Raw genomic sequence first — 25605 nt, 5'->3', positions numbered from 1 at the left:
TGAACAGTTAAACAGGTTTTATTATATACACACAATATAAGAAGGACTGTGTAGAACAAGGTTTTCTCGGGGCTGTTACATGTTGATGACTCTCGACAGCTTCTGGACTCTGTTGAGCAGCAGGTCGCCCTTCTTGATGGTTTCCTGGTACTGCCAGTTTTTGCTATCAGGTCTGCAGAGAAGAGACAGAACGTTATAGAGTCGTAGATCGAGAGTGTTGATTAAAGCGCAGCCGTTTGTAGAAGAGCAGCGTCACCTGTTGGTTTCCACGATCTCGTTGACTTTATCGATTTTACAGTGAAGGCGCCCGGCTGCGATGAATCGAGACAGCTCCCTGAGGGGAAGAAACAGACTGGGCTTAAGTTCAAGGCAGATCATTAGTTTTATTTGTTACATCATTTACACAAAAATGCACTCGATTAAAGTAAAGTGCAGTTAAATAGTTTCAATTATGATCAAGTTAATAAAAGTGGGTGTGAGATCTTGTCTAATGAAATATCAACTGATGAGATTCTATTTAATTTTCATGATGTAGAAGCAATATAAATTAGTGGCTTCAATAAATCTAAATGTTATGCAAGTTTGACTATTTGAACTAAATTAAGAGCAACGTCTGAACTTGACATCCAAAAAGACACACTTGTGTTATAAACTTTGTTCAGTTGGTAACTTCGAGACAAATCTGCTGGTTGTACATTAAAACATACCAAAACTACAATGGTGTTTCATATTGTGAAAATGTATTTAATGTTTAAAAACTCAAATGCCCATAGACGGTTACATCGCTTTTAATTACTGTAGGAAAGGTATTTTTCCTCAACTTTGTTATTTTAGGATTCATCCCAGAAATATTGAGTTCAGTTTTATTTTCCCCATCTTTGACATTTGAAGTCAAAAGTTAATTATCTCAAAGTAAATGATGATTTAGTTATTCATTTAAATCATTTCAGTTATGTCAACTATTCAAAGATATTTTGAGATGAGCAGGTAGAAACAAGTGAATCGATGCTTTGTTCTCAGTCCTCAAGCACACCTGACTAATGATGATGTCATCACCAAGCTCAGTAACGAGCCCCTCATTGCAATCGGGTGTGTAGCAGCTGGGAGGAGCTAAACCCTGCAGGACAGGGGCCTCGAGGACCAGGGTTGGACACCCCTGGTTTATACATTGGAAAGATTTGCAAAAGCAAAGACTTTGCCAGGTTTACACGTTTCAAGTAAAAATGCATTGTTTTGCATTTTCTACACTGAAACCATGAAAATGTAGCTTTCCTATCAGGCCATGGGTTGACATGGAACGATATGTTATAAACATTAACAATGGCGAGTTCAGCGACATTCATATTGAAGACGACCAAGTTGGATTGTTGTTCAGTGACTCGACTCTAAAACCGTTGTCATGGAAACGGGAATCCAGTGTTTTTGCAGCTCCTCTATGAAACCCTTCCAGCTTCTATCAGACTAAATGACAGAGAGAATCTCTTCAGCAGGTTCTATCCCGACCTTCTCACAACCGAATCCCAGGTGGACGTTCCTGATACAACAGGAGAAAACCAGGGCCTGTCCTGAACCTGCTCCTGGATGGTCGAGGATCTGAGTGGATCAGTTTCTGCTCTCGTATTGATGAACAACTTTAGTGTTCAGGAACTCACTGGTCGATGAACTCCGTGCTGACCCCGAAGGCCTCGGCCATGTAGCCCAGCGTGAGGGATCGGTAGGACTCCAGCAGCTGGCTGTAGGCCTGGATCCTCATCTCCCTCACATAGTAGCGGTAGTGCGGTGCAAAGAGCCAGTCCTTCTTCATCTCCTGCTCCACCATGGCTGCAACAACACAGTCAGAATTCACTTCACTGAAGAGGCAAAATGTGAAAGCGCTACAGTGAAAAGTCCTCATTTGTATTTTCTTACCCAGAGACTGAAAGAAGACAGAGTAACGGCACTCGTAGAGCGAGAAGAGATATTGACGGACAGAAGGAAGACTGTGCAGCACCTCCAGGATCTCTGCTCCCTTTATCACCTGCAGGGAAACGGACTCTTAAAGGTGCCAATGCATCCACACTGGATGGCCTCTGCCAGCACAACACTGCCTCTCCTACCTTTTCCCGGAGGTCGGGCCTTTTGAGGGCGATCATGCAGACATACACGGTGTAGGTGACAAAGGTCTTGTAGTCCATGAGCTCGTAGGAGGTGAAGGTGGAGACCGTGTCCAAGAAGAGCTCTGCAGCCTGTTTGAAGTCCCTGATGGCCACGCAGTAGAGGCCCTGGTAGACCTTCAGACGGTTCCTTCGGTCCCAGTCGCCCCCCTCCTCGATGAGGCTGCGGAGAGAAGACGTGAGTACTGGAAAGACGAACGTTGCAGAGGAGAAGCGTCAGGGCCGACGCCGCTGGGGTTCGTTTACCTCTTGGCTTTCTCAGAGTTGCGTGTGATGAGGTCGCTGTCCATGTAGAAGAGGCCGATCCTCAGCAGGTAGAAAACGATGTCTAGTCTGTGACCAAGAGCCACTGTCTTGTCGTAGGTCTTTCTGAAAGCTGTTAAAGCGCCTTCCTGTAGAAAGAAAGGGAAACTGTCAAACCATCTGCTACTTTACTTTGCTCAGACCAGAAATCTACCAACCCTAAAGGCAATTTCAACACTCCTGGGCGTTTGCAAGTTAAAAAAAAAAAGAAACGAAATGAAACTTTTCTTGTTAAACTAAAACATTGAAATCACAAGGTTTCACTCGAATGCTACAGTAACCCACTAAGCTGCACGGTAGAGTTGACTTGTTTAGATAGCTCAAGAACAAAACAAACACTTCCTTCACTGTAAATTAAACCAACTAAAACATTTCTTTCACACACCTCAGTTACTGCACAATTGCAAAAAAATGAAGCAAAACTCAATTGGATTTCGCAAGCACGTTAGACCTCTTATACTGTTGGAGCGTGTCAGACCAAATACAAACGATTTGTTACTTTCCACTGAAAACGTTTGAACTGCAACAGAACAATCTCGAATATTAGCAAGAATAAGAAGAAAACATTCAATACAAAAAAATGTTGAATGTTTATAACGACTGCTGCGTGTCAATTACTGTGACCCTAACATATACACTACAGATATGACACAAGACTTTGTCTATAATAATAATACGTTGCCCAGAATTGTGTAAACACCTTGTATTCCACTACTGACGTGCACGTGTGTGTGATAGGCAGTGCATGAAGTGATCCAAATCCTTGAAATCAATGTATTACTGCTGGCGAGATCATTTTAAAAGCAACACGCTGACTTTTCCTGCTGCACAGAGAGCACACATCTCTGCTTAGGTGCTTGACCTTACACACCTGTGGCCATGCGAGTGATTGGAACACCTGAATTCAGTGATTACTTGTCTTGCACATCAGAAAGAGTGAGTCTCCACCTTGTCTCCAATCCTGATGAGATATTCAGCCTTGGCCATCATGGCGTCTCGGATCTCGCTCTCTCCCAGGTTCTTCTCCGCGTCCTCCAGCACGTCGTCCAGACGCTTCAGCTCCTCCTCGTTGGCCTTCTTCATCTTACTCAGGAGGTCGGAGTCCAGCTGCCACTTCAGCTCCTTGCAGAGCCCCTCGTAGTAGGGCGCCATGTCTGAAGCAGACAGGTAAACATTGAGGGAACCCCGGTGACGCATAAAGCCACGTTACTGGTCACTGCTAAAGTCAAGTGGGCTAAAATATAGTTGTAGGCCAAAAAGGGGTTTCTTGGTGATTTACATTTACCATGACGAGAAGTTAATTTTGACAAACTGTCCAGCCACCCGACGTCAGTCAACGGTTAGCCACAAGCTAATGCTACAGTAATAGCCAAGAAATAAGCTTTAATAAACACGTTCAGGAATTAGTAACACATGTTAGTGTGTTACTTTAGGTAGAAACAGACATCTATTAGATGTAGGTGTGTGTGAGTAAGAAATGAAGAGTGTGTTGAAGTGAAATGCTAACTCACTGTTAGCTCTGATGGCGTCCATGAGCTCGGTCTTAACTTTCGCGTCCTGCCGGTGTCCCTCCATGGTGAGCAGGAACTTCAGCTGCGCTATCCTCAGGTCGGGGTTCTTGGGCAGACCCTCCTCCTCTAGATTCTCGAGCGGCATGTCTGGGCCAAAAAGTTCAAGAGAAGAGACTAGAAGAGACGGAAGGCTTCCTTTGTGCGGCAACAGTGACAAGAAGCTATGCAACGATGACTACGGAAAACACTGGACGGCTGCTTCCGGTGGAGCGGCTGTCGACGACAGCCGAAGAGAGCGGCGCGCGGCCTCTCCCTGTGACGAGCAGCGCGTGGTCACCGCCACCTACTGGACATTTTTATGAACGACAACTGCCCCCGCTTGACATCAGCCGGGCCAAGCGCAAAAAGTGGCACCAGTGGCTATTATGAAGGAATTATGAAGGTGTTTGTTTTGGTTATGTGACGAGGAGGCGTGGCTGGAGGCGAAACGAGGAGTAGTTGGTCCTGAAAAAGTGTGGAAATAATTTGAATTGTTTTATTTGGACGACAAAATGCAAACAACCGGATTTGCCAGAAGCCACGTTTAATATACGTAATCTGTCCATAGTGCGCTTCCTATTCAGAAGGTGGGAAAAACTGTCAGATGCCTGTACAGTAAAATGTTCAAAAGCTGTTGGATTTTTAATAATCAGGTTCTAGGTATTAGAGTTTCATGGATTTAATTGCTGCACTTTAAAAGAAAACCTGGAATGTAGAGGTCAATGACAGATCATGTCTGTGAGAATGTGACTCTTTCTATATGTGAGCACTGTACATGGATATCCATGTCTGGAAATATTTAGTTTATTGTAAGAGGATACATGTCTATTTGTTATATTTCCAATAGTATTATTCCGCAATCATGATTGCACATTATGTTTTATTTATGATGTATATAAAAACGTGTAATTTATTCATACCTTTTCAATAGATATTGGCCATAATTTTTCTGAAATAAAAACAAAGCGTTTTCACTTGAAACTGTGCCGTGTGAAAGAGGCCTCACTCTTTGTACTTAAAATTGACTATACGGTCTTATTACATCAGCACATGCAATGCTTAAATTTTATGCTAAATATATTTCAAAATTCTTCCTATACAAACAAAGGTTTTCTGGACACTGAAATCTTTGAATGTTATAAACAAGCTCTTAAATGAGAGGGGAGGCTATTCTAAAGCAGCATCTACTCAATTACAACCTTTTTTCAGATGGACCTTATACCAAGGTTTGGTAACCACATCATGGAATCATTAAACATTACTGTGGTTCTTTCCCACTTTTTGATCTCCCTTCTTCTTCATTTGCTACGACAACAAGTTAATGATAACCATGAAATGCATGACAGTAAGTGCAGTGTGCACACATCCTGTCTGATCAGTACTGGGAAACACACAATGGAGATCTTGCTTCGACAGCTGGTAAGGTTTTACTCATATGTAAATGTATTCACTGTGATAATTATCTGTAAATGTCAATATTGTTAAAAGACATTAGAAGCAGTGGGGGAAAATGTGCCAATCTTATACAGAAGTCACTATTTTCATTAAAAAGTATAATGCTGTGGTGGTGAACAGTGTTGAATAGATAAAAAACTTGTTTGAGGTGAAAGTTGTTGAAAGGAAATGACACATTTTGGATAAAGCTGCATTTTGGTTTGTCACAGCTCAGTAAGTCAGAGAAATGCAGTATCTGCTGAGTCACTGCACTATTCAAAGTTGAATTTTTTAAATCCTTTCATTAAAAAAACCTTCTCATGACACTCAGAAGCTGTGCAAGGGCAGAAATCCTATTTGTATTTTTTTGATGGGACAATAAACAGAAAAAGTTTCGCATTTGTAACACATAGAAATGGTGAAATGTGGCTGTTTATTTAATTCAGTCTAATATAACATGCTGACATTATGCCCCCCCCCCCCCCCCCCCACTGAACGAACATTCTACCTCAGTTGTACATGCCACTTTACTATGCTGTTTATATGTTTATAAGGTGTATAGATTTTAGATGTATAGATTTTTAAGTCTTATAATTGTTCCTAATATATTATTACGCTGTGCACTGTGGGTCTGAGAGGACCGGAATTTCATCTGGGCTGTATGCCATGCATTCGGCACATTTGACAAATAAAGCTGACTTTGACTTTGACTGATTATAGTACTACATCTGATCAATATACTGTTTCATACAAGTTCTGATACATCCCTTTGCTTACATTATTCTCCTCAAAAGATGGTCTTGCAGTGCAGTTAGTGAGCGATCAACCTGAACCCAGAGTGCAAAGCAAGTAGGCTACACAGCTATTTCAGTATTGCCAGTTATCACATGGTGTTACTTTTATGTAATGACAAGAAGAAGAAAATCCTCTGAGTGAATTGAAAGACACAATAAACCTAATCCTTTACTTTAATGTTTAACTTTCATACTTTCCACAGTAATTGATCTCTATTTTTTTTTTTAAAAGGCTTCCCTATAATGGTGGTGGCTGATCAGCTTCCTGACGGCGGGTTGGAGGCTCCGAATTGGGCCCCGTTTACATGACAGTGTTTGAGCGCATGCAGGCAGTTTCATTACAACAATAACCAACAGCGTCCACGAGTGGCCCGTCATGAAAACCACATCATTTTCAGCATTTCTGCCATTTCTGTGGAAGACATTTTCAAAAAGTTGCTGTGTAAACGCGAAACTTTTCTGAAGCAAAAATGTGTATGAATGCCACAAATATACAGAGATCTACAAAGAATTTAAAAAAAAAAAAAAAAAAAAAGTGTTCTCTTTTGCAGTCTTCGAAATTCCGTCCTAGTAGCGACTGGCCAACAGAAGGCGCGAGGGTGATTCCCCAACCAGAAACAGACAAGTTACTAAATACATACACTTTAATAATGTCCAATATGTTTCTATCCAGGGGTGCACATAACTTTTTCAGGGAAATACTCAGGTGAGTACCAGAAGATGATATGGTGGTACTCACCCCATATGTAGTGTCGTCTTAATAAGTGCGGTCTTCCTCACTGTCCTCCTCAGTGAAGTCCAGTTGCAACATGGCTTCATATTTCTGTAGAATGCTGCAAACTGTTGTGTTGCCATAACTGTGGAGGTCTTGCATTTCCGGAGGCCATGTTAAAGAATCAAATACTAAGACTTGATCGCATGACTTGAGAGAATCATATCTGGTTTCACACTCTTGAATGAAATCCCCCGAGTACATTTGTTTTGTCTCTGTCAGCATCAGAAACTGTCTGCATCCTGTATTGGCCTTCACCATCAAGCAGAAGTGTGAACTGTCCAATGGCCACCATGAGTTCATCCGTTTAAGTGCTCTATTCCAGGGGTCTCCTGTCCTACATGCTTTAGTTCTCTCCCTGCTTCAGCACACCTGACTCTAGTGATGATGTCATCACCAAGGTTGTGAAAAAGCTCACGAACGAGCCCCTCATTGCAATCAGGTGGGTTGCAACTGGGAGAGAGCTGAACCCTGCAGGACGGGGGCCCTCGAGGACCCGGGTTGGACACCCCTGCAAGGACAATAATATTCAGCACTCGGGGGCTCCCTCAATGTAAAAAAGGCAAGATTGGCAACAGTTATAAATGCACTGTATTTAAGCTAACGCTCAGAATAATGGCTGAAATTAAAGAATGACAAAGAGCCCCAACTAAGAAATTCACCACCTGCTGCCACTGCGTCAGGTGTATTCCATTCACTGTTGTCCAAACTCTTTATATTGTCACTTTTCAACATCGGATGGCTCGATCAGCTTTAAATTAAATATTAAAAGAACACTGTTGAAAAAGACAGTGAAAATGATCTGTGACTCTTTTTGTTCTCCTTCATCTTCAGACCCGCGGCAAAGCTTTGCTCCTCGTCATTATTTTGGGATTTGGAGGAAACTTTCATTTAGGATACCACATGACTGGACTGAGTTCCCCCTCACCAGTGAGCCACAGCACTTTATAATGATCTTTGTGTTTTTCATTTGAAACACTGATCGTTGTCCATTTCTTACCCTGCAGTTCATACAGAGTTTCATCAACAGCAGCTGGTATGAGAGATATAATGAGACCCCGCCTCCAGAGACAGTCACCATGATCTGGTCTCTCGTGGTGTCTGTCTTTGCTGTCGGCGGTCTCTGCGGGGCCATCAGTGTCAAGGTCATAGCAGAATTAATGGGAAGGTGAGTGTGAAACCCACCGTAAAAGTCAGGTTACTTGCAAACATACGGAGTGCTGTATTTGTCTCGTTCAGAAAAAAAGGAGTCATCTTCTGCAGCTGTATTTCAATAGTTGCTGCTGTGATCATGCTGACGAGTAAAGCTGCCAAATCCTTTGAAATGATCATTGTGGCCAGGATGCTGTTCGGCTATGCAGTAGGTAAATGTCAGCGTTCTGCACTATGTCGATGAACCCTGAATATCTCCAGTGTTCCTACTCATGGAGCACACCTTACCTCACCTGCAGGTTTGGGAGGTAGTTTCCATATGATGTATCTCGGGGAGATTTCGCCCAAAAAGATCAGAGGCCAAGTAACTCTGACGTCAGCAAACTTTGCGTCACTTGGAAAACTGTCCGGACAGTTTTTTGGATTAAGGTATGTTGAAATCAGCATTGTTATTCAACAGATGATCTGTAATCTGCTCCACACACGATCCAATTCAAAGTCATTCTGTCAGACTGACTTTGTTAAAACATGCAAAATGCAACAGTTTGTCTTTATAAAAAGTTGTCTTTATAGTAAATACTTTTGAAGCAGAATTCACCCCGCGTAAATTGTCCCCCCACTAATGGGGAGCATGAGCTCAGGGTGAGACCATTGCAAGACAGGTTAGTTTTACACTACTGATGATGCCTTGTGGCAATAGTAGCATTTGATCGTGTAGTTTCTGGTAAAAACTTTTTAAAGTGTAGAGGGCACGTTCCAGATTTGATTGACAGCCAATCATTCTGTAAGGATGCAGGATGCAGATTAAAAAACAAACAAAAAAAAAAAACAACAAAGAATATAACATGCTTTACAATTTTTCTTTTTCATGAAAAATGTCCTGTAGAAATATTCATTAATGTTTTTTTAATCATTACTTTTCAAAGGTCTAGAGATAAATCTAGAATTGATTCATATACAGATCATATCACAAAAATTAAAAGACTAAAAAGAATTCCTTTCATTTTTCCAGCGAGATCATCGGCCGCAAAGACACGTGGAACATCGTCCTCTCGCTCCCTGTGTTTTTTTCAGTGGTTCAACTCCTGGTGTTTCCGTTTCTCCCCGAATCTCCCAGATATTTATACATAGAGAAAGGAGATAAGCATGCATGCAAAAAAGGTTGGTATCTCTCCTGTCTTATCAAATGGTCTGTGACAGCAGTATCACTGCATTACATTATTCCACAGAAAAGGTAAGCAACAACTACAGCAGGTGATGGTAAAACCCAAATCTATAACCAAAAAGACAAACCAGGGGCCAGACAACTCTGGAGAAATGTACCAAGGATATCTCTCTGTTACCTGGGTTGACTGACCCAGACAAGCATTGTTAACACCTCGATAGTTCAACCCAGAGTTTTCCCTTCAGCATCGAAGCACATTCACAAGGGCGGAGCTTGCGGCGTCTGACCAATCGCACACAGAGAAACCCTGCAGAACAGATTAATTTACCATAGAGGAGCAGTTATTCTGTAAAAAATATGAAGAAATTACACACACCCACCAGGGCTGGAAGCAGCTGTTGCCATGTTTAAAGCCAGAAAGTTACCGACTTTTCAATGCGTGACTTTGTGAGATTAAATGATATTACTTAATTGGACATATAGACTGGCAGACATGGCATTGTGATCATTCAACTTCACTTTATTAAAACAGAAATGTTTCAGGCAGTGCTTCCTCACTGCTCTTCTTTTTAGTTTCGATATTCCACCTTGTTGTTTTGAGGCTCACTTTCCTCTGTGAGTGGCTTTTGCGTTGGAATATTATTTCTTCACCGTGACGACAGGAGAAAATGAGCGGTCCATAAATTCATGTTTCTGTAATTCTGTCAGGCGTGACCATTATTATTAACCTCATTATTTCAGATGCATCCCTAAACAGACTTGGGAACAAATGAAGAACAAGAACAAAAACACTCAAAGCCTCAGTGACGAGGATTTATTTTGTTATGTTAAAAAGATTGCTCTAAAAACTCTCTCTCTTCTCTGCTCAGCTTTAAATCAGTGTTGTATTTAGTTCTATTGGATGGAGGTCTGTGAAAAGTGAATAAAGCCCTGGGGATGTATATGCGGGATGAAATGACGGTACTTGCAAAATGAACTCACCATGGACAGACCAGATTATAAAACATAACAAGGTTTGACATGACGTATATACTGAATCATGATAAGATATAATTTAAATGAAAACGGACAATCTTGACATTTCCAACCACCATTTTGACTTGAATTAAAATGTGATTGTTGCACTGTACTATATGATAGACTTGTTTTAGAGCAACTTGTACCATTGTTTAAAATGGGAAAAAGCAGAATTTTGAATTATTACTATTATTGTGATCAGATTCACACAAGTTAATGACAGAATGGAGTCGAGTCACTTTGTTTAAACCATGTTTGAATTAAACAAATATATGCATTTAATTTAACTTGTAAAGAGCGTAGTGTGGAACCATCTATGTCTTTTTCAAGTAATTATAAAAAACAAAAACAAAACTAGCTTTTAAAAATGGGTCAAACTAACTCATAAAAGAAAAGGAGACAACAGGAAGGTTTTCATCAATGAGGAGCACATTTAATTAACAATTTAATAACTTGACTCCCTTACGAAGACTGTAGCTAATGTCTCTCTCTGTCTCTGGATTAAATTCCAGCTCTGCAGAGTCTGTGGGGTCCCGGCGACTACAAACAGGAAATGGATGAGATGTTGACTGAGCAGGCGGCCATTGAAGCAGCCCCTCCAAAAAGCTCCCTGCAGCTGCTGAAGGACCAGACTGTCCGGTGGCAGCTGGTCACCATGGTCCTCATCTACTGGTTCAACCAGCTGTCAGGCATGTCTGTGGTGAGCCTGCTTTTCATTCCAATATCTTGGAAGATCTCTGAGGCAAAGCACATCACCAGATTGAGTTCAGCATATACAAGTACAGTCAACATACTCAAGAAAACAGTTTGATTGCCCACTGTTGTTGTGATAGAAAGATCAATGTGTTGCTGCTGGAGGAAATCTATTAGTTAGACAGTGAAGTCAAGGCTGTGCATGTACACATCGTGTACTTGATGTGCATGCATAGTAGCAGCGTTTCAGAAAGGTTATTTCGATCACTTCCATGGAGATCAGAGTCAGCAGCGTTTTGCAGCGCCTTCTGAACTTTTTTCCAAAAAGTTGCATTTTCAGTGGCCCCGAGCATTGTTGTCCTGGAAAGGGACACCCGAAACACAACGAAAGTCTTCAGTTTTCACCTGAAAATGTTATCATGTACACGGGGTGTTGATCTAACCCTGAAGTTGTCATCACAACAAAGACAAGTCCCAAACGTATTGATCAAACATTCATTTTAGGACCCGAGTTTTCACATAACGCACTCTGGAGCTCATTAAACTAACTCAAGCTTTCACAACTCTAACGAACTACTACTAACCTGAAACCACATTTTGATCGGCGTTGTCACAGAAGTAGGACACATCCACTCAGTGTGTATACCACAGAAGTGGAAAAATAACATTTCAACATAAATAATAGATTTTTTAAAAATGTGTAAATAGAACAATCAAGAACAAAACAAGAATGCACACAAAAGAAAACCAACCAGTATTAAAAAAGAAGGGTGAAGCTGCCTAACATTAGATGGAAATACAGACGTTTATAAAGGGCAGGGATTTCCTAGATGTTGAAGTAGACTTGGGATTGGAGGTTTGAATCCCACAGCTGACTTGTCACCACTGACTGTATGACCTCTGACCCTCATCAGCTCCATGGAGTGCCCTAGCATGGCCACACCTCGTCCTAGAAATATGATAGGTCTATGTGGGTAAAAAGGAAATTCCCCGAGGGGATTAACAAAGTACGATTAGCTTAAAAACAAGGTTTGGGTCACAAATGCATCACTGAGGTGGGCTTGTTAGACTCCGTTCACGCCGCAGATCTTGATGCTCAATTCCAATTTTTTTTGCTGGGATCAGATTTTTGTGTGTGATCAATTTAAGTACGACCTGCCGTGTGAACATGATCGGACTGGATGTTTTGGGGCCCTAGACCGCAGACGACGACATGAGGCCACGCCATGCTCGCATGACACTTTCAAACAGCCACAAAACAGGTCGGATATGGGTCAGTTGTGAGTACAAAAATCAGAATTGGGTCCCGTTTCCCAGCAGTGTGAACGACGCCCCAGAGTCTGATATGCAACTACGACCCGAATTGTTATAAAATAAAATGTCGCAAAAAATGAAATATGATAACTCGTCGATAATGTAACAAAAGTGCTGAGTCCGAAATGTAGTAACTGATAAATAATGTGCCAAGACACTAATACGTTTCACCTAATAGTGAAATAACTTTATTACATCCTAAAGTTAATCATTGATTAATTATGGTATTTACAGGTATACAGATTATGGTATTCATGTATGATCATCATACATAGTCTTCAGTTCTCTAAAAAAAATCTCATTCTCCAGTCATACAAAATATTGCATCAGCATTAAACATATTAAGATCACATTTAAATTATTAAATCTTTCTACATTATTGGCCAGCTTTTACATTTCAGGTTTTATTACATTTTAATTTATAACAATTTTGGTCATTGTTACATATCAGGCTCTAACAGGGCTTCATCAGAGGAAGTGATGCAACACTGTGATCCAGCTGGGTGTGTCTGGAATAAACCACTTCAGGTTCAGAATAGAAATATTATTAACCCCCGGGGGGACGTCCTCATGGAGGCATATTTTCCCAGCAGGCTCATTCATACACGGTGATACCTTATGACAACACTTACTAGATCTCGGTCAAATCTGCACTTCTCACGGTTCTTTAACGTTAGTCATGTTTTTATCCCCAGATCAGCACCTTCTCTTTTGACATATTCAAGGAGTCGGGTATGCCAGAAAACCTCATACGTTACGTCACTCTTGGCCTTGGAGTTTGTGAAATCATCACTTCTATGTTGACCGTGAGCAAAACCCTTCATCTGTGCCGATGTTTCCTTGTAAATAGTTGATCTTTGTGTAGTTTTAATTTGGATATTTTATAACCTCTCCATTGCAAAACCAGGAAATTCATGATAATTACCGACTAAATATATTTTGAACTTGATCATTATCTTTTGCTTTCATCTCATTCAGAGTATTGTCATCGACCGTCTTGGGAGGCGGCCATTGTTCTGGGGGGGCTACGGTGCCATGTCTTCAATCTGGGTGCTGGTCACAATCACACTTAACATGGAGGTACCTCTGGTAGTACATCACCTTTAGCAAGGCATTCACAGATCCTCAGGAATCATGTGTAAATAACACAAGCTTTTAATTCATACAGAGTTCCAGCTACTGGGTTTCATACGTCGTTGCCGCTATGATCGTCCTCATCATTGTGCTCTTCACTGGAGGACCTGGTAGCTGATTTGTTGTAGTCTTGTAGTTAATATTAATACAATGTTCTGAAAATAATTCAACATTGGATGTCTCTGTGTGGTTGACCCAGGTGCGGCGTCAAGTCCGCTCAACAGTGAGATTTTCATCCAGTCTGATCGACTGTCTGCGTTTGCCATTGTGGGGCTGCTGAGGTGGTTGGTGGTTGGACTTATTGGCTTTGTATTTCCTTTTCTTATTGTGAGTATAAACAAACAGAACTTGAGCTAAACAATGCTAATTGTACCATGAAACTCATTGTGATTTATTTTCCGTGTTCTGTCACAGAAAGCTCTTGGCTCCTACAGCTTTGTGCTGTTTGCCTGTACGTGCCTGCTGGCTTCACTCTACACCTTCTTCATTCTGCCGGAGACGAAAGGAAAGACGATACTGGAGATCACAGAGGAATTTAAAGCCATCACTGTGTGTGGGAGATCACCTCCAGAGGAAAAAACAACAGAGACCAAGTTATGAGACGGTCAATTTGCAATTTTTACAATTGGCTCACTTGTGTGGGCTGAGAGGGTGAAATTATTCCTGTCAATTCTGTAAATCCACGCCTTACCGACTGTTGTCTGACTTTTGTAATTCCATATGGAAATGTATGATACATTATGTATGAATTTTCACTTCATGTCATTCCGTGTCTGTGTGAGAGAGGAAGTTTATTTGGAAGCCCAGTGTGAATGACGTGGCTCTTTGTAGTACCAATGTCATTTTTGTGCCGCTTGGTCTCTGGCTGGTTGGCCACCTCTGGTCTGGAGGATTTAATAGAGACGCGAGCTGATGTCACTATTTATTCCAGATTGTTTTAGACCATTTTGATTGACTGTAACTGTTAGAGAAATCTCATTTTTGTCTCATAAAGAATGATGTGTGATTTTGCAGTCTGTGTTCAAGGATGACCCGTGTCAGCACTTTTGTGCTACTTTTGGTGTCCTTCAGTGCAGGAAGCACTTGGATCTTCCTCAAAACAATCCAGCCTTTAAGAAGGTGCTGTCTGACTTTATAGACAAACTCCTGGATAATCATGCAAAGGTTGTGCTGTGACTTTGTCTCTTCTTGGAAGAATAATGTAATAAAATTGTCTTAAACTTTTTCAAATCGCTCTCAGTCTCACTCACTGTGTATTCTGTCTCCCTGAGGTTTTTTTTGTTGTTTTTTTACAAGGAAATTCTCCTGACAGTAACTTTGGCTAATGTAACTCTTTTTCTTTATAAAACAATCACATAAAATTTTAAGTACTTTGTACAGTGTGCAAAAAAAAAAAATGCCCAAATCATTTATTTGCTGGTTTCTCAAGGATGTCTTTCTATTTGGTGAAACTGTACTCGGCATAAGAATACTCCATCTGCAGTGCAGAATAACTCCATGAAACCATTTCTGCCAGGCCGATGCATTTTAAGTGCCTTTCTTCATGTTTTCCATCCGGTTACATATGTTTCATTTTTTACTTCACATGTAGTGAAAACAGTACCCAGACAGTAATGCTAACAAAGTACTCATTTTCAGTAATTTTCAGAAGACTTGGTATGACATTGTACATGATGTAACAGTCTCACTCACCTCAGTGAGACTGGTTATTATTTCAACACACGTCAGTGTGTCAATGTAATTGGCAGTTGTATTTCTTTGTGTTGATAAAAGTTTATGATAACCAGCATGAAACAGATGACAAAGTCCATGCAGTTTAGACATTCAGCAGGAGTACACGCTCAATGGAGACTGTGTTTCAACAACTGGTAGGTTTTCACTGATTTACCATGAATTTTAGTTGCATGTCGGCATTGCATTGATAAAGGGACATTAAAATCAGTCGTCAGTGACCACTGTTGGCTTTAAGTTTTTGTTAACCACTCCAAACACCTTTAGTATAAGCACACTTCATGAAAAACATTAAAGTGGAGTTCGGCTGGCATAATGTGACGGCTATCTGTTTTTATCTCCTGTCCTGCTTTATTTTGTACCCAGACGCCGTGCACACGGCGTCACGCTTCATTTCCTTTGTGTCCCACTCACCTCACCTCACCCCACCTGAGTCTCTCAGTCTACTTATACACTCTGCTTTTATTTGAAGTCCTTCTGGAATTTTCTCACATGGATTCTTGGTTTTGTGATTTTGGATTGCCCTTTGGATTTTGTCTTTCGGCTTTTTCTACCTTTGATGTCACAGATGTCCCGTCAGTGATTAGCACTCTCGCCTCACAGTGAGAAGTACTGGCCGAGCCTTTCTGTGTGGAGTTTGCATGTTGCTACCATGTGTGCATGGGTTTCCTCGGGGTACTCTGGTTTCCTCCCACAGTCCAAAAACATGCTGTGAGGTTAATTTGTGAACCTAAATTGCCCCGAGTTGTGAATATGAGTGTGGGCAGTTGTCTGTCTGTGTTTTTCCTGTGATTGGCTGTTGACCTGTCCAGGATGCATCTTTCCCTTGCCCATATTTGGCTGGGATTGGCTCCAGTGACTCGGCACAGGATAAAGTGTAGAAGATGGATGGATTCCCATCAGTCAAAGTGAGTTTCTGACCTGCACGGCCATTTTAGGCCAGGGCCAGGGTTGCGCCTTCACTGCCAGTGAACATACCACGTAGTCCTCGCCAACTGGGAAACACAAGGAATTCAGATTGAGAGATATGGTAGGGACTTGGAGACTTGTTGCTCTTTTCTGGTGAACTGTTCTTTGCCGTTCAAACTCCAGCCTGTAACCAATGCTGATGAGAGCATCAATGCGGTTGCCATCATCACTTTTCAGACAGGGTGAATTAGAGAAAAGGCCAGAATTCGGTGGTAAAGGCAGTGACCCATTTGTCAAACTTTTGATTAAATGTATGCTCCCCTTTGAAAGTTTTTTGACCGTACTTCTTCTTGACCCGAGCCTGCCCAACTAAAATCCTCCAATTATGGCAAGGCAGAGACAGCATAGCAGTCTATACTATTCATGTTTGTACACTTGCTGTAGACAGTGGATGGAATAAAAGCACCTTTGTTTTTGCCTTCCAAGAGGGGCTCTCAGAGGAGATAAAGGACCACATGGGTCCTGGTGATCTGGATTTTCTCATCTGTCTGGGCACTCAAACTGGATAAGAAACTTATGGCTCGTAGGGGGGAGAGATTTGGGTCTTGCCTTTGGCAGGCTTCATGGACATTTGATGCAGGGTGAAGTGAAGTCACTTTATTAATAATCTCACAACAGCACAGGTTCAGTTGTCAGCAATGCAAGAATTATCAAAAGCTGGGGCTCAAAAGAAGGTCGACATCAGACAAGTTGAAACAAGCTGAATATCCCAATTTAGGTGGGTTGTGAGACCAAAGAAGCCCAGATATCTCTGTCTTCTGCAACTTCTTCAGCTCTCATAGCGGGACCCCAAGTCATTGCCAGACCAAACCAGAGGTATACTCTCTTCTGTGAGTCATGGATCCAACTCACCACCAGACAGATCAGTTAACAGCTGATCTCTATTCTCCCAAGTGTCCAGAATATACAGTCATAGTTCAGGTGAAACAATAACAAGGTTAATCATTGACCTGAGACCTGAGGAGCTCTGGCACCAAGCACACTTATAGTGTAAGCATTCTTGTGTCTGAATATGGCATTTATTATGGACAATCCGTGGCCAGCAGAGAGGTCCTATCTCATTGGTTGCATTCAGATCGGGCTGGTAATTCCTCCCAATCACCCCCTTCCTGGATAGTTGTTGACAACCCGATCATTGAAGTCACCTAGTGAGACCATGGAGTCCATTAGGGCAATCACCTTAAGCCAAAAGGAGTGACCCTCTCGTCCACAGACAAACTCCAAATTTGAAATTATCCATTTGCAAATATTTTGAGAGAAATACTTAGAAAGGGTTGAGACTGATTGCGTATATCAAGAAGTGTTTTACATGGATTCACGTTTGAAACTACTACTACTACTACTTGTGGTGTTACAAATCCATAATGAACTTGTTTTTTTGTTTTTTTTGTTGCTCTGTTTCTCAGAATCGCGGAAATGCTCTGCTCCTCATCATTATCTTGGGACTTGGAGGAAACTTTCAAACTGGCTACCATATGACTGCACTGAGTTCTCCCACACCGGTGAGACACATCACTTTTTTTCAACTGGAAGTTATTTAATGATTTATGTATCATTTTTATTCAACATGCTAATTCTTTCAAACCTTTCCTGTAGTTCATACAGAGCTTCATCAACAGCAGCTGGTATGAGAGATATAAAGACACCCCAGCTCCAGAGACGGTTACAATGATCTGGTCTCTTATCGTTTCCTTGTATGCTGTCGGTGGACTCTGCGGTGCTTTGAGCGTTAAATTCATAGCAGGAATCCTGGGAAGGTGAGGACAACATTGACTCAATAGTCATACTGCTCACAAATATATAGAGTGCCATGTTTTTCTTCATCAGAAAAAAGGGAGTAATCTGCGGCAGCTGTATTGCAATTGTTGCAGCTGTGATCATGCTGACAAGTAAAACTGCCAATTCTTTTGAAATGATCATGGTAGCAAGGATGCTATTTGGCATTGCGGCAGGTAAACTACGGTATTCCAAAGAATGCATTTACATATTTTGGATTTTGAATGTTCTTACTCGTTATTCTCTACTCAGGTTTGGGATACAGCTTTCACATCACGTATCTCACTGAGATTTCTCCCAAAATCATAAGAGGAATAGTGACTCTGACGGCAACGATCTTTATGACACTTGGGGAACTGGCTGGGCAACTTTTGGGATTAAAGTAGGTATGCTCTCTCATTATTAAAGGGTTCATTTCATTTCAGACCAGAAGCTGACATTTCTGTTCAATTGGTCCTTTCTTACAAATTTGGAAAACTCCAGGCCAATTGGCTAAAAATCAAATAAATAAATACATATTGCTCACTTTGAGGATTTTTTTTCTCCACACTTAAACAAAGCATAATGTACCTACTGTAAAGCTTATATTATAGTACTGTCTTACCGAACAAGTATATGTCTGGGAAAAAATCTATCGTAATTTTATTATTAGGAAGACTGAAAACATTATTGATCCCTTACTCAACACCTGCTGGGTTCTAACTAAATACAAGCAATCAGTAAAGTAACTAAACTACTTTTTAATCAGTAATCATATTACTTTTTAAAGGTAACTGTGGCAACACTGCTGCTGAGAGAATGAGCCACCAGATTTGGAGAAGAAAATAGGGACCTATTGTACCATTGAAAACTCAAGAAACAGGCGGCAGTTTGGACAAAAAAACTGTTTATATTTGGAAAACAGTGAATCCAATGCCTGAAGCAGGTTGAATTTGCTAAAACTATCATAATTAAGTGGAAATCCTCAAAATAGAATAACAAATCCAAGGTTTTATTCAATATGAGTAAATCCAAGTTCTATCTTGCACCTTTGATGGCTGCCAGACACACATGCAGCACAATTCTAAAGTGTACATTTTTGTGTGTGTGAAAGTTTTATGTTGTAATCTTGCTGAAATGAATTAGAGACCACTTTTGTGTTCACTTGGAAATATGCCTACATATACATTTGCAGAGAATTTCTGTGTTCCCATAACTGTAACAAGAAAGTATTTTTGGCCCAGTTCATACAACATTTCAGGTGAAACTGCTTCAGGTTTTGAATATCAGACAAAATGCAATCTGCTGCAAGTCACAAAGACAATTTAATCTCTTGATACTATTTTTTTAAAACTCTTATATAAAGCAAAGGTAACACAATTGATGAGCCCCCAGACTAGTGCATGATATCAGCATCTATCAATAAAGTACCAATGTGCCACGCTACAGCCATTTATCAAATTCTGTTTTGTTTTAACAGTGAGATTCTTGGTCGCGAGGAGCTGTGGAACATCGCCCTCTCTCTCCCTGCATGTTTTTGCATTATTCAGGTTTTGGTATTGCCTTTTCTTACTGAATCACCCAGATATTTGTTCATAGAGAAAGGAGATGAACAACAATGCAGAAAAGGTTATTATTTTTCTCTGAAATAATACAGTATCTCTTCAAATAACTATTTGTAGCATCGCAAGCTGTTTTTTGTTGTTGTTGTTATTTGGGATTATGTGTACTCCCTATATGCTTCACTGACTGGGCTTTTGTAATGTGTACCATCTCAGAAATGTCAGATGCATGGTTGTATTGTTTTCTGTGTTCCTACACTTTTCAGCTCTGCAGAGTCTGTGGGGTCCAGGTGACTACAAAGAGGAAATGGATGAGATGTTGACTGAGCAGGCGGCCATTGAAGCAGCCCCACCAAAAAGCCCCGTGCAGCTGTTGAAGGACAGGACTGTCCGGTGGCAGCTCGTCACCATGGGCCTCATCTACTGGTTCAATCAGTTGTCAGGCATGTCTGTGGTGAGTCTGCTTCTTAATTTGGACATCTGAACAAAGCCATTTGTTTTCAGGATCATTTCAAATGGAGATAAAATACTGTGATCATGCAATACAACATCCCTCCACTGGATGAAATACAAGACAATATTTCAACATTCTGTCCACAGCACAACTATCAGTCATGCACTCCACAAATCAGGCCTTTATTGAGGAGTGTGTTGAAGAAATCCATTGTTAAAATATAACCAGATGGTCTCATTTGTAGTTTTCCACGAGCCATGTTGGAGACACAGCAAACACGTGGAAGAAGCTGCTCCATTCAGATGAGACCAAAATTCAACTTTTTGGCCTAAATGCAAAACACTATGTGTGGTGGGAAACTAGCAGTGGTGTGCAGTCAGGGGCAGCAGTGAAAATGAGTTTTACAATTTAATTTTTTTTTATAATTAAAAAAGGATTCTGAAAACTGTGTCTGAAATCAATTAGGCTGCTTGTTCAATATGCAAATGTATCCAGAAAATGACTACCGTAGTTATATTTTGTGGCACTCAATTCTCCTATGCATCACAACTCCTTTCCTGTGCTGGGGGCCAGCAGTAACTTCATTGCTTACCTCTGATGGCAGCTGGATGCTGCTATTGGGTTCAAATGTTGCGTGACAGTATCATCAGCAAATTTTGATGTGTTATTGATGGAACGCCCTCGGCCAAGAGGAGTTTCTAGTGCTGGTCTTGCTGTCGATATTGAAATGAGCTTGACTGATTGGCCCATGAGCAGGTGTGTGATGAAGTATTGTTATTATCTACTATTCTGGAAAGGTGGTGGCGGCAAGTAAGATCGGCTGATGATAGCTGACCTGCTTCGGGGGCCTTTTTCAAGGTGCCCGTTTGTGGAAGAAATGGAAATTGTGAGTAGAGGAATCATTTTACAGCAGGAACCTACCAACACGACAACAAGGTGACAGCTAGCTCGGAGCACAACAAGCTGTTCTACTGGCCATGTTTACTCTTCAGTACAAGCTCTTGAACATGGAATAGCAGTGGTTTTAGCAGCCTCATAGAGCGATTCGTCAAAAAGGAAGGATTTCATCTACAAGTGACGGGTGAGTGCTAGTTTGTTTAGAAACTTTCTTCTGATTAGATTGGCGCTGCTGTTGGCATTTGGTGCCATTTTTGATTGTAAAGTGGTGTTTCTCATACAATCGTGGCGGCCGCCACGACTATATTTTGTCAGGTTTTGGTTCGATTAACACAATATCACTCCATTCATTCATCTCTGCATATTGCTCTCTCTCCGTTATTGTCATTCACACAGACAGACGATGCATGATAGTAGTGCGCCAGACTGTCAGACAGTTTGAACCCCTCATCAAACGCTATCGACCTGTGGGGAACACTGGAAGATGATCTGATGGCGATGCTGCACAGTGGTGTCTTGATGCGCTGTGGTTGTTGATCAGCTGTCATGTTGGTGTTGACAAAGTACTGATGCATAATAGTGGCCTTACATTAGATTCGGATTGTGTTTTTACTGTAGGACATAATGTGCAGCTGTTACATTGGCTGTATCGGCATAGGCAACAATACTTTTTTTGGAGGAGGGGGTTGGGGGTTGTATGTTGTTACTGCTGGCCCTGACTGTAACACCACCACATGCTACTGAAAACTAGCACCGCACCTGAAGCCACAATGAAATGGCTTAAATCAAAATATACTTATGTGATGGAATAGCCAAGTCAATGTCCAAGTTGTCCACATTGAATGTAGCCTCTTTTTAATCTTATAGTATTTTTCTCCATCCCAGATCACCATATTTTCTTTTGACATCTTCATGGAGTCAGGTATACCAGAAGATAAGATCCGCTACGTCACTCTTGGTCTTGGAGTCTGTGACATGATCACCACTGTATCTTCTGTGAGTAAATCTTTCTTTATCACTAATGTTTATGATCATTTTGCTGAATGTTTGATATATTTTATAATATTTACACACATTACTAAACACTGATTGAATCTGTGTTTTCTGCATCTCTTATTCAGAGTCTTTTGATTGAGCGCATTGGGAGACGACCGTTGATCTGGGGGGGCTACGGTGCCATGTTCTCCCTCTGGGTGTTGGTCACGATTACGCTCAACCTGAAGGTTTTCAAAGGACTGCTCAGATGTTTCAAATGTTGAAATATTTTGGAAGATGAAATTGAGAAAATGCTGACTGACCAAAATAAAATAGCAAACAACAGACTTGCCTGAGACCTAACTCAAGGCTAAACAGAATCTGTTTATACAGAATATATAACAGTCGAAACTGTGCTTTCTTTGCAGTAGTAAGGCTTTTGGAGTATCTGCATCAATTTTCCCAGTGTTAATTAGAAAAAATACTTCAAATACTTTGATCCAAGATCCCAGCATTCAATGAGATTTGTCCAGGAATATTACACCCAACTACTGTACATTCTAGGGCTTTAACAGTCAAAACATCTGCACGATAGCCTTAACCTTTGTTATATTTCCTTTGGATTTGCAACCCAAGGAATGAGAGTTTGACAATTCAGGCTCCAGGATTTATGCATTTGGAGGGTTATGAAGTTGTTCTTGATGCTCTTATTGTGGTAGATACTCTTGGAGCATTGGGGTGCAGAGACCATTTGATGTTAAACTCACATTTCATATAAAGTTTTCATTCACACAGAATTCGAGCAACTGGCTTTCATACATCACTGCTGCTCTGATCATCCTCATCATTGTGTTCTTCTCTGGAGGGCCTGGTATGTGCTTCTCAGTTTACACATGACATGTGCAATTCTGTACATAACATACTGACATGAATTTCTGCTTATGTAATAAGTTTAGATTTTCTTGTGCTGCTTTCTGTTCTTGTGCCACTGTGATTAGTACCTCTGAGAAGTCTGTCAATACAGCATTTTTTTTTTTTGCCATTGTTAGGTTTTCTATCTGATGGTGGTGAAATATACCATGTAGGGCCTTGTCTCTTATTTTCTGCTCCCCCTTGTTCTTATTAGGTTTCGGCTGTCTGAGGCATTCACCGAGTAGCTCATCATTTGGAGCCATCTTCCGAATGTATTCTTGGATTTTAAATGTTTTATCTTGGATAGGGGGCTCAAATGATCGCTAGTCATCACATAATGTATGGTGTCAGCATGCTGGTCTTGGGGTGGAACTCTCCATCCATCGTGAGGAGCTTTATTTTATTATCTGTGGCTTCTATCTCCTCCTTGGACCAGCTGATGATCCCAGCTGGCGATCTGATATGTTCTGACATGTTGATGGCCCCAACTTTATTCTTCCCATTCAACTGACTTCTGAGGACTTATCTTGATCTCTTGAAGAAATTTCTTTTGAGTTGATGTCGTTGTGGCCTCCTCAGGGTATCCATTAGCCTGCAGGATCTTAAGGTACTTGTAGTTATTCTGGATATCCACTTTGTTTCCCTCTGCTACATTGACCCCTTCAGTTCTAACCATCCTTCAGCTCTTTGATACCATCTGACACACATGTCCAACTCCAATGACATCCCTATGTCAGCACTGTAGGTCCTGGCGATAGGGATCAGTGAGTCGATTTCTCGCTCATTCTTGGTGTACAGCTTGATGTCGTTCATGTACAGCCAGTGGCTGATTGTTGCTCCACTTTGTAATCAGGCTTTTGCAGAACAGCAGTGGTGAGACGACATCCCCTTGGTTTGTGCTACAGTTGCCTTCTAGCGTCATCTTCATCAATCCCATGTTCTTTATGAAGGCTTTTAGTGCCTTGTTGATCTTGTACAGTTCCAGAAAGTCCAGAATCTACATGTATGACAATGAGTCATAGGCTTTCTTGCAATCAATCCAAGCAGAGCACAAGTTGGTCTGTCTGGTCTTGTAGTCTCTTGCTTGTGCTCTGTGAACCAGCTTACATATGTGTTTGCAAAAAATGTTGAAGGATTGATCAGGTCCTAAAATTGTTGGAAAACACTGATATGTATCATCTCCCCGGTCACCCAGGTGCAGCTACAGGTACACTCAACAGTGAAATCTTTATCCAGTCTGATCGGCTGGCAGCTTTCGTCATCGTGGGAACTCTGCGCTGGTTGGCTCTGGCAGTGATTGGCTTCATCTTTCCATTTCTTATCGTGAGTGAAAACAGAGTAATGCTTCTGCATTGTGTGCGTGATAAACTGCACGAATCAAAACAATTATTTCCCTCTGGTGTGTTTCTATTGCAGAGTTCTCTCGACTCGTACAGCTTTGTGCTGTTTGCTTGTGTATGCCTGTTGGGTTGTCTTTATACCTTCTTCATTCTGCCGGAGACTAAAGGAAAGACGATGCTGGAGATCACGGAGGAGTTTAAAGCCATCACTGTGTGTGGGAAATTCCTTTCAGAGGAAGAAATTACAGAGACCAAATTATGAAACATTCTGATCGAAACAGCATAAATATGTTCAAAACAACACTGCTATGTATGTTTGATTCCTCATCTTTTCACACAGATGTTCATTTTTATACCAGTTCATTGTGACATTCTAATCTTAATAGTACATTAATAAAGAGGTGAAAATAAACTTTTTTGAACTACTAAATTCCATCTGCAAAAATATAAATAAGTAGCTGTGCCTTTTCAATAGCTATGCTTGTTTTCATGAACTATTGAAGCAAGACCATTTTATTTGGAAAAAGGAAAACGGTTATTCGGTTCACCTGTTACTCTGCTTGATTATCAGCTCTCTTTATTTGTTATTGTTTTTGTTTGAACATCACAGAGAAAAATAAACTCAGTTCAAACATCTTGTCTTTAAACCTCTGATTTTGTGCAACGTGCCAAAACTCCGTTTCAAGTTACGCGGTCGGTCTGATCTTGTGGCATTCAGATACGTAATGATGACCAGTATTGACTTTACTAATGGCTTGTTTTTTTTTATCTCTTTCTGGAGCAACCTGTCATTCTAGAAATATCCTTAAAGTCTGTTTGTTCTGGAGTTGAGCCTCAATTGACTGTTTTGTCTAAACAGTAGTATCTTGTCTGTTTCAATGTGCTAATCTGAACATATTTCAACTATTTTGTTTATCGGTCACAATAGGTTTATGTCCTTTAAATTCCATTAATCTCCAGAATATGAGCGTCGGGGTCTCCAAAGATTCAAGGGGGGTCATGATGCCCTCTTGATTTTAAAGGATATAATTATTTTTTATGTATTGAATATAGATGAGTGACAATTTAGTTCCTTTTTTGTGACAAAAAAAACAAAACAACAAAAACTACAAACTTTAAATGTTGGATTACGAGTGGATTCTTTTATGATTTAAAACTTCTCAAATATTGCAAGGACATGGGTATTTTGAACATAAACACCCTGTGTGCAGTGTACAATGAGAAGAAATGGCGAAGCGCCAGGCTCAAAAGGAAGGTGACTCTAAATGGGAAATAAAGACTACCAAGGGACTTAACAAAGACTCTGGCTTCATGGAAGCACTGGATTAGATTGCACAGCGGACAATGCTCTACAGTCAGTCAGCTGTTAGTGAAACTGCTTTTTTGTGTAACTGCATGCAGTTTGTAAACTGAGTGGACACACTACAACGTCACTCCACCTAATGATTCACACTGGAGGTAGTCAATGTCTGAAAAGCAGTGTGAACGACCCTTTTGATGGTGTGTAGCCTTAAAAGTTAATGATAACC

At 40.9% G+C, this 25605-nt stretch overlaps 2 protein-coding genes across 2 annotated transcripts; one reads left to right on the top strand and one right to left on the bottom strand.

The window, feature by feature from the left end:
* psmd6 (proteasome 26S subunit, non-ATPase 6) lies at positions 1-4207 on the bottom strand. The gene is made up of 8 exons (XM_080494501.1): positions 3968-4207; positions 3405-3610; positions 2400-2545; positions 2097-2316; positions 1909-2017; positions 1653-1821; positions 257-334; positions 1-172 (listed from the first exon to the last, which is right to left on the bottom strand). The coding sequence occupies exons 1-8, from the start codon at positions 4110-4112 to the stop codon at positions 76-78; spliced, it is 1170 nt and encodes a 389-aa protein (XP_080350627.1). The 5' UTR covers positions 4113-4207; the 3' UTR covers positions 1-75.
* On the top strand, positions 4199-24338 carry LOC308128751 (uncharacterized protein; the record flags this gene model as incomplete). The annotated part of the gene is made up of 24 exons (XM_080494416.1): positions 4199-4282; positions 7841-7936; positions 8014-8174; positions 8246-8370; positions 8458-8587; positions 9171-9319; positions 10853-11040; positions 13043-13153; positions 13326-13427; positions 13516-13591; positions 13681-13772; positions 13896-14030; positions 15302-15349; positions 17588-17683; positions 17778-17938; positions 18009-18133; positions 18210-18339; positions 19417-19565; positions 19765-19952; positions 21735-21845; positions 21971-22072; positions 22620-22695; positions 23932-24059; positions 24153-24338. 24 exons carry the CDS (start codon positions 4199-4201, stop codon positions 24336-24338), a joined length of 2949 nt encoding a protein of 982 aa, XP_080350542.1.
* Positions 24339-25605: the final 1267 nt, after the last annotated feature.

This window comes from Blennius ocellaris (assembly GCF_963422515.1).
Source record: "Blennius ocellaris genome assembly, chromosome: 4".
Lineage (NCBI taxonomy): Eukaryota > Metazoa > Chordata > Actinopteri > Blenniiformes > Blenniidae > Blennius > Blennius ocellaris.
Note: the sequence above shows the minus strand (reverse complement) of the source record. Positions and strands in the feature narration are given on the sequence as shown.